At 48.8% G+C, this 14807-nt stretch overlaps 1 protein-coding gene across 1 annotated transcript in view; it reads left to right on the forward strand.

The window, feature by feature from the left end:
* SERGEF (secretion regulating guanine nucleotide exchange factor) overlaps positions 1-14807 on the forward strand; it is a 179979-nt gene that overhangs the window by 43444 nt on the left and 121728 nt on the right. Inside the window, 1 exon segment of the mRNA XM_024558699.4 lies at positions 2308-2474. Within this exon segment, the coding sequence (XP_024414467.2) occupies positions 2308-2474 (167 nt within the window).

Raw genomic sequence — 14807 nt, forward strand, 5'->3', positions numbered from 1 at the left:
GTCTCTAGTAGAATGTCTATGGTCTCCCCAGGGAGCATGAGGATTAATTAGTTAATCTTTGTAAAGCACTTTGCAAGTGAAAAGCGCTATGTAAGTGGAATGTCTGAATCGCTATTGGAGATGTAATAGTGGTGGCACCATATTCTGGCAGTCTTGCCCATCTCGGACATCAATAATCAATAGCAGAGAAGGTTCTCAGATGTTTTACTTGATAAGAAAGGATTCATTGTGGGATTTGTGATAACACAATTCTTCTGCAGAATTGCAGAGAGCAACTTGCCAGTTCTTCCCAGCAGAGGAAGCTAGGGTCACTTCAGAAATCACAGTCTCCTCATCTGGCTGCGTGGGAAGCTCCCTACTAGGGCAATCTGGTTGTAAATCTCAGCCAGCTCAGGTAGAGAGAGAGTTTGACATTTTTGGATGCTGGGCACATGGGATTTTTGGGGGTCTAACACTACAGAGGTGAGGCAGAGTGTTGAGTGTTTACCTAGTGATGTGGACCGGTAGGGATAAGCAATGCAGAGAGGTATCATGGGCTCGCAGAAGGGGAGGTGACTTAGCTGTGTGACCCTGGGCTGCTCGCTTCTCTGACTTAATTTTCTCAGTTGTTGAATGGGAACATAGTAGTCGGCGAGTGCAATAGTGAAGGTGGCTCATGGGAGGGTGGGTTTCACCCTTCCTGTGGAGAACGGAGGAGTTGGGAGAGGTTTCACCGAGCTGGTGGTGCATGAACCGGACTGTAAAGGTTGAGCCATTGTTTCTCAGATGAGTAACGTAAGGAAAGGTCATCCATGGCACAAAGGAACAGCGCACATCGGCCACGAGGTGGGACTTCTCAGTGGACCCACTCGCAGTTCTTGGAATAGGCCTGCTACCCCATGGGTTGCCCAGACTTTGGCTCCTTCTTGAAGAAGCTCAGAAGTGGGGTCCCCGTGAACTCCTTGGTATTTATGTTGGTGTCCAGGGGGAGACTGATCCTGAGAGCCGTACCCTGCAGAGCCCTGCATGCCTGCGGTACTGACATTCCCCCTGTGAGTCCGTGGTGGCTTTTCAGCTGACACTATGAGCCATATGTTGAATGTGGGGCCAGATGAAGCTTTGATACTAAACAGAGTGTGTAGTAGATGTGTCTAGAGTTTAATATGCATTACTCGGTGTTTTGTCTCTTAAGCAAAGTTTTTCTTTGTTAAAATAAACATGTATAAAGACTTTATACAGCGCACATGGTTATGCATATTTATTGCGGAGAATCTGTTAATAATCTGTGCCTCATCGGATTTTGCATTTCTGTTGAAATAACAAGTGTGGCACTTGGTACAACTGAATGAATTTGGTGAAATTTCTCTTATCTGGGAGAAGAAAGGCCAATTCTTTTTCCAAACTTCATTTTCTTCAATCATCTTCAGCACTGGCCAGCTTCCCAGGTGGTGCATCTGGGGAACTGAATGCTTTTCTGGCTGTAAATGATTTTGTCTTCTTTCCTTCTCGCACTCCCTTCCCCAGCGCACAGAGACACTTGCCTGGGGACTGTTAGAATTGCTCCTTTGAGTGAGAGCGTAGACTCTGGAAGGGCCTCTGATGTTACACGGAGGGGAAAACACAGGAAACTGGCCATTAATTGAGCTCAGAGTAAGGCCCTAAGAGGTGGTGACACAGGGCAAGTCAGGAGCCAGGGGACTTCAGGGTGGCTGATGGGGGCGCTGAAGAGGGTGAGAGAGAGAGAGGAGAGCCTGAGAACAGACATCTGGGCCACGTGCCATGAGGCGTGGGTGGGCATTCCATGTGTCATGGCCTTATCTGTAAACACGCAGGAGCGGGGGCTTCAGAGTCGGTCTCGGTTGGAGTCCAGCTCTGCTGCTCACTACTTATTTGATCTCGAGCAAGTTATTTCACCTCTCCGAACCTTGGGGTTCCACACCTGTAAAATGTGAATACTTGCACATTTTTAAAAAAAATCCTCACCCGAGGATATTTTATTATTGATTTTAGAAAGAGAGGAAGGGGAGAGAGAGAGAGACGTTGATTGGATGCCTCCCATACACACTCCAACCAGGGATCTAACCTGCAACCTTGGTATGTGCCCTGATTGGGGGTGGGACCCACAACCTTTTAGCGTACGAGATGATGCTCCAAACCAACTGAGCCGCCTGGCCAGGGCCACTCGTGCTTTCCTTGTCAGCAGATAGGAAGGCTCCTGGTACGTAGTAGTTGGTACTAAAATAAATGTTCACACATCCTCTTGTAATTCAGTGCCTATTCATGAGAGCTGTGGAATGTAGCCTTAACTCAAATAATGTTTGTTTTTAGAAACTGGCAAGGTGTTTACTTGGGGCCGAGCAGACTACGGTCAACTAGGGAGAAAGCCGGAGTCTCCTGAAGGCTGGAATCCAGAAAAGCAGGGCTCACCCTTCCCCTGCTCGAGACCACAAAAGAACACGCCTTCGTCTCTGCACTGCTTAACAGGAGCAACTGAGGTAGGAAGTGACTCTCCAAAGATGCGATGCATCTCTTTTCCTTGTCTTTCAGCGAAGCGTTTACCGAGTGCCTACTGTGTGCGTGTATTCCAGACATTATGGTAGGTTCCATGTAGGAATCTGAAAAGGGTCCTTGCCTCATGTTGTTTGTGGTTTAACACGGTAGCGAAGGCAGTTATCCAGATAATTACACTGCAGGGTAGGCTGTGTGTGGCGCCTTTGGGGAGGCTCCAGGTACTCTGGGTCCACTTCAGGAGGGAGAATGAGTTCAGGGCGCTGGGATTAGGTTGGGCTTTGAGGAGACTGTGGCTTTGGGCTCTGCCTTGAGGCTGGGTCAGGCATGCGCAAGCAGCTGTAGGAGAGGACTTTCCAGGTGGGCACAGCAGCTTGAACAGTCACGGCGGTAGGAAAGTAAAGAAAGTGTTTGGGGGACCCCTGGGGCATGGGTGTCTGTGAGGGCGAATGCGAGGTGATATCAGAAAGATGGGGTGGAGCCTGATCAGGGGGCCTTTATACTGAGCTGAGTATTTTGTGCCTCTGTTTATATTTCCCAGTGTAGAAAACATTGTAGTTCATTTGCTTATTCAGGCCCCTGTAGTTCCCTGAAACGTCTTGAATTTCTACATTTAAGGCTGGAGGTTTAATTTCTCCAGGGTGTGTGCTACTGTTACTAAATTTTACTTTACTGCTGTTCTTAAAAAAGAAAAGAAAAGACAAAGAAAAGCCTTGGTTTTAGAGAAGAATGAGGATGGCCACATAGGAGATGTGCCTCTGAACCCAAGCTGACTTGATAAAGGAATTCAGTTTTCATTCAGAGTCTGTCAAAAACAATTAATAAGCTAGTGAGACTTCTGTAATTAGCATCAGACTAATTACTACCTTGCCCATACCTACAGGGCTTCCCTTCCCCCAGGGCCTGCCTGGCCTCCTCCTTCTGGGTATGTAGGACGGTCTCCATTTCTGCCTCGCCTCTCAGCCCTGGTCCTCCTGGGCCTTCTCTCAGTGCTGAGCCGAGTCTGTCTGTCTTTTCTCTCTTTTTCTTTCATCGAAAGGCAGGAAACAACACTGCAAAGACAGTTTGGACATGGCAACAACAATAATAAAACCATCCATAATCTTACCACCTCACACAATTGCATTTTTTATATATATACATGTACATCCTTTACAAAATTATTTATAATATTTTGTATTGTCTTCATTATTTTATCACAGCTGCTTTGTTTTTCTTGGTCTTCAAGATCATTTGAAGTGGCTCTTACATGGGTGGAAGGTTCTGGGATTTTCTAAATCGCTCTTTGACTGTTGGACATTGAGATCGTTTTCCTTTTTATTTTTATGTGTTTGGCACTGTGATGGACTCTGCAGTGAATACCCATTGAACTGTTTCTTGAAGGTACAGTCGTGGGGGTGAAATTGCAGGGGGCAAAGGCCATGAGCACCTTTATGACTTCTGCTCAGTTTCTCTGGATTCTGTTTGAAAGACGTTGCCTCCACCAGCAGGGCATGAGGGAATGCGGTATTTAAGCCGGTTTTGTCTGCTTAGTAAGTTCAGGTGCCGAGACTTGGAACATAAGGGTTTGGACTCTTTTCGCGAAGACTTTGTGGTCAGGTAGCGTAGCAGAGGTACAGAGGCTCCGTGGAGTCTCTGGTTTTACGGGCAAGATGAGGATAATAATACCTACGACAGAGGGTCATTAATGAGGATTACTTGCAAAGTTCTTGGCATGTGGCAGGAACTCAGTTATTGTTGGGTCCTTTGTCTTCTTCTCCTTTGAAGCCATTTAACGCCCTGCAGTGGCCAGGATGTGCAGCATTGTGACAGGCATGGCCACTATAAACATACAGCCTAAGAGCCTGACAATGACGTGACTTTTATTTAGCTTCTTAGCAGGGCAATCTGAGGGGTCGGCGTGGGCCCTGTAGCGGCTCCCCTCCACCTCCGCTCCAGCCTTTTGGGGTGCTGGTGTGTATACTCGCTGGTCTCACTGCAGGTTCAGACTCCAGGCTCTTTCTGTTGGTAAACTGGGGCTGGGAATGATCTCCATGGTTGATGTCCCGGTCTGACATATCTCTTTGCCTGAGGCCCAGAGGCAAACCAGTGTGAGCAGCTTTAAGCTGTTAGGAGTAATTGTCAAGCCCAAGTGCCATTCCATCCCATTTCCCTTGGACATGACAAGGTATTACCTTGGCAAGGGCTTGGCTAGGGAAGTGCAGACATCTGGGGAGTCAGGAACAGCCTTGAACTGAGTTGGTGATTGCTGATCTTCAAGGACCCGAGTGTGGCCCTTAGCTGACCAATTGCCTTCTTTATGTCTAAGGGATAAGCTGGGGGAGGAGTGAGCTGTCTGGGCTGGAGCCTCAGGTTGGATGTCTGCCTAGAAGGGTCCAGAGGGATAGCCAGGCAGGAGGGGAAGGCACAGGTAGGTAGCGTTGGTCTGTGATGTAAGCATCTCTTCCTGTGAACAAAAGAAAGCAAATAAACACAGTGTTACCCGGTGGTTGTTATGGGCCAGGCAGTGTGCTAAATGCTTTCTATAGATTATTTCATCTTCTCAGTAAACCTGGGCACAGGTTATACTCACAGCTTTACAAATAAGGAGACAAAGGCTCAGAATGGGAAGTCACTGGCCCGGGATCACACTGTAGGTAAACGATGGGGCTGGGACTTGGACTTGAAGTACCAGAAGCTCACAATTTTTTGTGTGTAGATGAAGTAAAATTGCATATATCCTTTTATATGTGTGTCTTCACCTGGATGAAAGTTCTGGAAGTCTGAGATTCAGGCTCTCTGATTCCCTGAGGGTCTCATTATTTTTCTCTTGAGCTGTGTCTCATCTGTGGCCTGAGAAAGACTTTGAGATTTTGGACCCAGTGGACCTTCCTTTAATGTTCTCACAGCGGTGAGGACCGTATGCTTCATGCACTGTCAGCTTTGCCTTAGACACTGGGCCTCTCTATCCACCCTCGGAAAATTCCAGGGGTAGCACGGTGACTGGGATTAACCCCCCCCCGTGCACACGTCAGAGTGCGGGGGCACAGGTTTGCGTGCTCCCGGACAGCAAGCATGCCCCACGGCAGCCTTTTGCTTTCCAAGCCCTGAGTGGGGCTGCTGCCTGCACATTGCCTGTGGGATATTGGCTGTAAATTCCACCCAGAGGTGGAAGCCTGCATTTTCCAGTTTGGTAGAAGTGTTTGTTTGTGCTCACTTAGTGGGCCCGTCGGGGCTCCCCCAAGGTTCTGAAGCAGGTGGAGCCAGGTACCTGGTGCGTTCATGAATCCGTCAGGAGACCTGCTTGACTGAGGGTGACCAGCCTCTGAGGGACAAGGTCGAAACTGGGAGTCAGGAGATCTGGGTTCTAGGTCTGGTTTTACCCTGGCTTAATGAGTTCGGGCAAGCCCCCTTTCCTCCTGCACCTGAGTTCCCCCATATGTAGGTTGGGGCCGTTAGACCAGGTGATTCCTAATGTTGCTTAGAGATCTAAGAGTCCCTTCCATCTGTGACTCTTATTTCATATAATGATCACTACTGAAATTTGTAGTGACTCCTGCCGCTGGAGTCCCTCAGTGTCATAGCCAGCATCACTTAGCCCCTTGCTGCTGGCTCATCTTTGGTGATTTAACCAGTGTTAGCATTTGAGAGTGTTAACCAACCTAGAAGTTCCAGGCTTCAGTCTTACTTGAGCTCTTTGCTTTGCCTTTTCGCCTTGGCTCTGTTCTCTGCCCTTGTTCCTTGTCCCCAGGGCCTCCTGTTCCAGTTTAGGTCATTGAGACTTAGTCTGATGCTCCCCCCTGGTCCTCCCAGGACTTGCAGTTTGGTTTTGACTCCCATCTCTGTGGCTCTGCCCTCACTGCCAGGGGCAGGCAGGCCTTGCTGACACTACCTTCCTGGCTTCCCCACCCACCACCGCCTTCAGGCTCTGTGTGTGCTGACCCACCTTTCCTGGTCACCTGCGTTGGCCACACAGTGGTGGTGGGTGGGGAGGTGGCTACAAAGATAAAGAATACATGTCTCTGCTCTGCTAGAGCTTCCAGGCACATAAATAAATCCTTACCATACAGAGTGAAAAGTGTTATTAGAGGTATGTTAGACAGGCCAAGGGAGCAGTGAAGACGGAATGATTTATTCTGAGGACACTAACAAAAAGAGCTATTGTTTGAACTGGGCTCTTAAAAATGAGCAGGAGTTTAGAAGAGGTAGGACGACATTCCAGGCAGAGGAGGCAACGTGAACTAACACCGTGAATGTGACTCTGCCTTAACTGCTGGTGCGATCGGGGTCCTGCATGATCCAGGGGTCCTGCCTGGTTTTGCAGTCCGGCCGCCTGTCTAGCCTGCCTCTTCACTGCCATCCATTCTTCTGCTAGGACTACCAGTCTGAAGGAAAATAACTTTCACATCTGTGATCTCGTTCGATCCCAGTGCAATGCTGTGCAATAGGCCAGAATAGGAAAGGTTATCCTCACTTCATAACCGAGGAAACTGAGGCCCAGAGGACCTCTAGCTAGGACTTGAGAAGACCCGAGGCAAGCAGCCTGATTCCCAGTGTTTCTGAGGGCCTTGCTCTGGGCTCAGTCTGCAGCCACGGCCCTGAGTCATGTTGCTGGTTTAAATTCTGCCCACGTTTGGTTGAGGAGCACCAAATCCCAGGGCGGGAGCTCAGTGCACACGTGCACGTGTGCGCACACACGCGGCCATTGGAGCAGGAGCAGGAAATGCGGAAATAAACAAGAGTTGAACCAGGGATTGGGTAATTGTCGAGCCCAAATGCCATCAGCCCTCATTTTGCTGCGGGACTAAAACTGTTTGTTGGAGGATCAACCTGTGCACAGGGTCTAAGTGAAATCTGTCAGAACGAGTGGGAAAGGAGCTATTTTTAGTTTGCAGAGTCACTCACTCAGCTGTGTTAGCTGAGGTTTGAGCCATTCCCTACGCTTTCCACAGTGTTATTTCTGAAGGAGAAATACCACTTGAATGCTGTGTCAAACCCATTAATGAACCTGGAAGTTTCCAGGGCGTCTTTGTCCTGCAGCTCCTCCGGAAGACTGCCTTTCCTGAATGACCTTCCTCCTTTCCTACATTTAATGCATTTCTAATTTTAAGTTTGTGTCAAGACCGTGGGACTTTGGTGCCCTAAATAACACAGAAACCTACCACCAGCAGTCAGCTGAGTCTGGAGGGCTCTCACAGAATTGCAAACAGCCTGAAAAAGCATTTCCAGGTTGCTCTCTGGTAAGTGATCGCAGCGTCACTGCCATCCTTCGAGGAGCAGGAGGTCCCTGAGACCGTGGGCCCGGGCAGCCCAAGCCCTCCCGGTGCAGCAGGTTGTAGAGGCCTCCGTAAGCGCGGCAGCAGGATTCACCCAGAGACTGGTTCATTGGAGATTAGGAAGGCTAACCCCTCTGCATGTAGCTGCTGACCTAACGGGAGAAATAACCCAAAACAGACCTCAAAGTGGCAAACTGGATTTGTCTGTGTGAGCACTCTGAAGACGGAGAGAGCCACCAGACAGGGCTGTGCTGGTTGAAAGAGATGGTAAAAGGGTATGATACAGAAGCACTTACTTACTTTCTGCTATTTTCTCATTTATTTATATTTATCATCTCTTCTCACTGAAATACAAGATCCAGGAAGGCAAGGGCCTATCTCTCTCGCCCAAGGCTGTGTTCCCTGTGTCTAGAATGATTCCCGGCACCTCGTAGGTGCTTAGTAGATGTTTCCTGACCGGTTACGTGAACATTGGATGAAAGGAATGTATTGGAGGCATGGGCCCTTTTCCCCTCTTTTCCTCTCTCTCCTTGCGGTCTATACTCCGCAATCCCAGGCCAATTCAGGGACAGGCTTTCCGTTTTCAGGCATTTGGGCATCAGCTGTCCTGCAGAGACAGAGAACGGACCCTGTGATGCTCAGGCAACCCAGACGGTTCTTATGAAGTCCGTGGATGATGAGGCTTTTATAGTCTGTCCTTTAGCACTCCACAATTTACCAAGCGCTTTCACGCGTCTTCATCTTTGGCTTTTCTGCTTTTACTCACCAGATGCTTATGTGTGCCTATGTGTCCGAGCAGCGCACGAACCGAACGGGGGAGCAGAGGAGAGTGGGATGGCTCCTGTCTCGGGCTTGTGAGCTAGCGGCAGGGCCCGGATAAATTCGCAGCAGGACAGGCAGACTGCGACAAAGGCTGGAAGGGAGAGTCTGACAATGAAAATATATTGATCCCATCCCTTTCTTGTGTCCTTGGGGACTTTTTCTCTCTTATATTCAGTCCCTTTGGTTCTGTTGGATTCTGCAGGGTTGGGGTGGGGGGGTGGTTGGGTTGGGAGGTGGTGACTGGAAGGGCTTCCTAAATTGGAAGCGTTGACATTAAATTAGTTCTCAAGGGAACTAATGTGAAGTAACAGGGGAGACTTGGCAGGAACTTGCATTAAGAGGAAAGCAGAGGAAGAGCAGCCAGAGAGAGACTGAGTATGGACAAGAGAGGGAGCAAGCACGCCAGGAGCTACAGTGTTTCAGAAGCCAAGGAGATTTCAGCAGGAGGTTGGGGAGGTTGGAGACAGAACAGACCGTGGGATTTGGTGGTGGGGGTGCGGGGTCACTTCAGAGAGAAGCTGAGGTGGAAACTGAAGCAGGGACACAGGGAATGAAAGGGTGATGGGAATGTGGGCTATAGGTGTGAAGACCCTTTCAGGAGGTTCATGGTCAAAGGAGGATGAGAACAACTCAGGAACTTGAAAGGAGAGCCTGGTGTGAGTTTGTTTTGTAAGCTTGGGCGGGGACTGGAGTGTGTCAGAAGGCTGCAAGAAAGGCTTAGAGAGAGATAGAGAAAAAGCTTGAATGAAGATGCAAAAGGGAGGGGGGTAGCTGGAGCGAGGCACCCAAGGAGATGACAGACGGGGTTGAAATTGCTGCGAATGGGTTAGTTCTGACAAGAAGGAAGGACACTTTTTCTTTCTGCGCAGGAATAATGTAGAAAGAGGACAGGCGAAGACAGACGTTCACGATGGAGGAGAGAAATGCCTTCACTGAAGTGTGTGTATTCTTTGTCCTCATGTTACATCTTAGTTTTATTTATTTATTCAGTAAGTGTTTCCCACATCCTGCTGTGGGCCACGCATCGTGCAGGGTGCCCAGAATTCACAAAGACCAAGTTGCTGCCCACTACTGTAATACAGCATGTATAGTAACATAGTAATTATTAATATGTCCATCTCTAGATCTAACTTTGAGTTCTTTGGGAGCAGTCATTGTCTTGTTGATCTTGGTATAATTAGGGCCGGACATGGTGCAAAAGGGAAAGAGCAGTAGAGGTATGTTGGAAGTCGTGTGAGAGCTCCTGTTAGGTGGTTTCGGTCTTCCTGGTTAGGTTGAAAGCCAAATTGCCTGCCGGCGTGGTGAGGTTAGTGCAGGGAGGCCTCCAGCACAGCCTGGTAACGGCCTGGAGCAGAGAAGACATTGTTATTGGCTCTGACCTCTGAGTGGCAGGTAGTGCAGATGTGGCCTCCGTCATTCTAGAGGGGAGGAAACTGAAATTCAAAGAGAAAGCTATCAGAAGTTCAGCGCTACATAGCACATGGAGGAACAAGGACTTGACCCTGGCGCTCAGAGCCTTCATTTTTCTCATTGCTGGGTCTATATACCAACAGCTTCCACTCTGCACAGTCCTGATGAGAGTGTGGGCCCGGGCTCTGGCGTTGGCTGTCACTAGGTGGTAGTTGGGTCGGATGGAGACCTGGGAGTCCTCTCCAGACTCAGTCTGGGTCAGTACCTCATGAAGAAAAGCAGGAGGAAAGGAATCGCCTCGGTGGGACTGTGACGGTGAAGTTAACTCGCGATTGTAATAGACCATGGTGCTTGCCGGAGTGGGAGGTCTGATGAGCGCAGTCTTGAATGTGGGGTGACACCCAGGTTGGATTTTCTGCTCTGTCACCTACAATCCACATGGCTTTGGGACAGTGAAAACGTCTCCAAGCCTTACTTTTCTCATCTACCAAGTGGGAGTAGTAATTTCTGCTTTACCTTGCCCACAGGGTTATGCAAGTAAGACAAATAATGGATTTTGTAAACTCTCAGGTACTGTACCAAGGAGTTATTATAATTGGATTCATAGTATATAAGCTGAGACCGAGAATTTGTTGTAAGTGTGGACCAGAGCTGCCCTTCTGTCTTAATCACTTGACATCTTAGGAGCTACATAAAACCAGCTTGGATCTTGTGGTAAACACTTTGTAGAATCAGAACCACTGAACACAGTGGAGGCCAGTTGCTTGGGAATCCATAGCCAATCTCCACGCAGTGCCGGAGAGCGTGAATTCTTGTCAAGGTAGCGGTCAGCACTGACGGCAAGGGTGTTTCCGCCTTGCTTTCTCTCCGCGGCAGAGCAAATTCATCAGCTCTGATTTAAAGTCCCAGTGACCTCATGTGTCAGCACCACTCTCTGCAGCATTACAACTGCCCCAGGCTGCACCCAAGGTCACCCGGGAGCTGTCCAGCTGTCTTTTGTTGCATTTGACCTTGAAAACCTGGCGTTCCAGGGCGGAAGTAAATCACGCAGAGGTTGAGAGCCAGCGAAGGGAAGTCAGTGAGGGTTTGAAGGAGGCGGCAGTGGTTGGATGAAATGCAGGGTCTGTGAAGGCTGCATTGTGCCTGAGTTGGCTGGCTGGGGAACCAAAACTACCTCCATCTCTACCCCTATTCATCTGGCTTGGACCCCCGTATCTGTTGCCTAGTTATAGTGACACCCCCTTAGTTGAAGACTCCCTTTTTCTAGTCTGGCCTTATTCTAGCTGCCAAGATGATGTACTAAAATATAAATCTGATTGTGCTATGCTCCTACTTCTTTTTTTTTTTTTTTAAGATTCTTAGAAAATGCAGGAGGGAACATTCTTCCCACAACAAACACTATTGGAAACCTGCCATATGGATGAAACTTAGCCGAGCCTTTAGCATATATTGGAGAATAAGGCCCAGCCTCTGCCCTCAAGGGATAGGTGAAACTCATAACCCATAATCCTTACAGCCAGTAAGCAAAGAATGAGTTACTAGAGGGTAAGTTCAGGATTGTTGCTGGCCTTGTTCCCCACTGTATCCCATCACCTTGATTAATGCCCAGCACGCAGTAGTACTCAGTAAGTAAGTGTTACAGGGTCGAATGTATGCCCTTACATTTTAATGGCTTCACATCCAGGATGAGGTCCAAAGTCCCTGGCTTGTCATAAGAAGCTCTTCCTGATCCCACCCCGTCACGATATCCAGCCTCACCTTGACCCAGTCTCTCTCTGGCATTGTGCAGCTCATCCAGATGAAGCCATCAAAATCATCGTGTTGTTTGACACTTCTGGGCCTTTGCATATGCTGTTCTTCTGCTTCCCTTTGCCCTTGGCTCCATGGACAACTACGCTCATCCTCCAATGGATAACAAGGATGATGTCTTATATTCATCTCAATCTTCCTACCATTCAGCCCAACAGACCTGACTCTTTTTCTCTCTATGTTGTGCTTTTTTTTGGCTTGGTGTCATTTCTCACCTTCCTTGGCTCCTTTGAGCCACTGTCCCTGAAGCCCTTTTCCACCTTCCCTCTATCCTTGTCCCCGAGCCTCTTGAGAGTCCAGATCTGGACTTTGTCGGGCTGCTGGAGGCCTGGCTCCTTGGCTGTGATGAATCCTGGCCTTCCTTTTTCCTTTCTTAAACCTCTTCTCCCTCCCACATTGGCCCTATCTGGACAGCGGGACCGCTCTGCCAGTCCACCTTGTACAAGAACCCTACGCTGAACAGAGAGTGGATTTTGCCAGTGCTAGTTCCTGGGGCTTGGACTCTGTGTCCTGGACCTGTGGTCACTGTTTGGGACCTTATTCTGAATGGCTGATTCCCCCGTAGAACACACCTGCTTGATTCTGAGGGTCGTTGCTGCTCAGAGCGTCCTGCCCAGAGGCCTGCCTTGATATCAGCGCTGGCCTGAGTCAGACCAGGCCCCTTTGGCACTTTGTAGTAGAGGGCTGCCTTAGGAGCCAGCCCTCTCGTTGTCCCTCTCACCCGAAGGTCATTCTCCTCCACTTCCAGCCTTTTTCTGGCCTGCAGTGTTCTGAGCCACTGAGGCCTTGCCTGGTAGGTACCCCTTGAAGCAGATAAAGAGGAAACATTGCTGTTGTCACCCCTAAGGAAGCGAAACCAGCCCATTTTGTTGGGATGCAGCCTTTAGAACACCAAGACCCCAGGTCAGTTGGTGCAGGGACCACCAAATTATGACTAGAAGAAGTCAGTGTTGTATGATGGTGTAATTCCCTTCTGTGATGCAGTGGTTCTCTCTGTGGAAACACTGCAGGTTGCCGTTTGGAAGGGAGCACTTTTTACTGGGTATCTGGTATCATCCAAGATCAGGGGAGGCTGGCTCTGAGTAGCAGAAATGGAGGGAATCAGAGATGTCTTTGCAAAAAGAGCAGCTGCCACGACAGTCAGTCATGCAGCGTCTGGCTTTTCAGAGGGGCCAGAAGTGTAAGGGAAAGGGAAGCAGCGAGCATGGTGGGAGCCCACTCACAGGTGCCGGGAGCTTCCCTGAAGACCTTCCCTCCTGCCACTTCCGAAGACCCAGCTGGCTGGGGACGGGTGCTCGTGGCTGCTGAACGAAGTGCATGGGCCATTGTAGCCAGCACTCCCGGGACTGAGGGAGGGAAGTTCCTCAGTCCAGGAAGATAATTTAGTCATTCTCAAGGATCTTCTCTGTGGTTTTATTTCCATGTGGTCCCTTTTGGGTACGATTTTTTATTAATAGCCTGGAGCATACACACTATTTGAGTGTAGAATCTGCATGAAGGAGCAGCAAATAGGAGAAGGACTTGGAAGAATCAAAAGACTTTCACATCATGGCTTTGATTCTTGGACAAACTGCATTACTTTCTGAAGCCTCAGATTTTGCATCCGTCATTTATAATAATACTTATTAGGCCTTCCTCTCCGAGTGGTTGTCAAATTGATGTTATGGATGTGAAAGCGCTTTGTAAGCTATGAGGCAATAAACAAATGTAAGTTATGTCAGGAGATTTCTTTGTCATATCCAACTTTCTATGGTTGTTCAGGTCTTGTAGCTCTTTGGAAATCATTGTCAGCTATCATGGAGCTGGGGTTTGATATGAATCATTTTTATGATCTTTGTGTTCCTCTTTACCCATTAGTACTCACCAAATACACAGAATGCATTCAAGCTGTGGACTTGGAATGTGACAACAGGGAGGACGCAGAGTCCTTCAGCTTTCTAAGTGGGATGTGAGTGACAGTATAAATCTACAGGTAAGAGCTGAGGACTTGGGAACAGAGAGATTGAGAAGCAGTGTTGGGAAGAGCATTGTTGGCCAGGTCTCTGGAGTCTTTTGGGAGATCTTAGAGGAGATGAAATTTGAAGACTGAGGAGACTGAATTTTGGTCGTGGAGAAGATCAAGCCTCTTAAGGCTTCTAAAGGATCTCTATGGTTCCTTCTGGGAAAATAAGCCTGGGTGGGGGGGTGGCAGGCTTAGGTATGAGCTGTGGTTGGCTCATACCTAAGAAGGACTTGATTGGAAACAGTAGGATTTTTTAGAAATAATAACGATAGCTTCTATTTACTGAACGCTGACGGTGCACCACATACTGCCCTAAGCACTGTATAGACATCGCTTTCAATTCTTACTGCGTTCCTCTGCCTCACTGTGCTCTTTCACCACCATTTTGTGGATTAGGAAACCAAACTAGGGAGGTTAACTCGTCTAAGGACGCAGCTAGGAAACAGCAGAGCTGTCGCAGTGGCAGCGTAGTAGACTAGAGGATCCAGACTAACACGGCGGCAGCAGGGATGAGTTTCCGAGGGTCTGAACCCCTGCCCCCTTACCTGCAAACCCCGCTCGTACCACTTTACAAGGCTCAGATTAGGTTTGCCCAGCTGAACCTGATTTGAACAACTCCAGCTGCCATTTCAAGCATAAGCTACTTGAGGATAGGTACCTTGTCTCTGTTGCAGATGTGTCTTCAGTACGTGGCACAGTGCCTTTCAGAAAGCAAGCGGTCAGAACTTCTTACGGAATTGAACGGAAGCCTCTCCTCCCTTAGAGTCTGAGCCACGTGTTACTGTGTGATTTGACTCTAACATCTGACCATCTCATGTGTGGGGGTCTTCCAGGGGACAGCACATGGTGTTACAGAGTGGGCACTGTATTTTAGTATTTTTTAAAAAATCTCATACCCTGTTGGATAGGAAGCAAGTGGCTAGGTCACATAGTGGGCACTTGTAAAAGCCGGGGGGCGGGGGGTAGGGGTTGAGCCCCACCCACTCTGAAGCAGGCTTGGAGAGGTCTGCTGTCGGGTAGCT

Source organism: Desmodus rotundus, chromosome 5 (assembly GCF_022682495.2).
Source record: "Desmodus rotundus isolate HL8 chromosome 5, HLdesRot8A.1, whole genome shotgun sequence".
Lineage (NCBI taxonomy): Eukaryota > Metazoa > Chordata > Mammalia > Chiroptera > Phyllostomidae > Desmodus > Desmodus rotundus.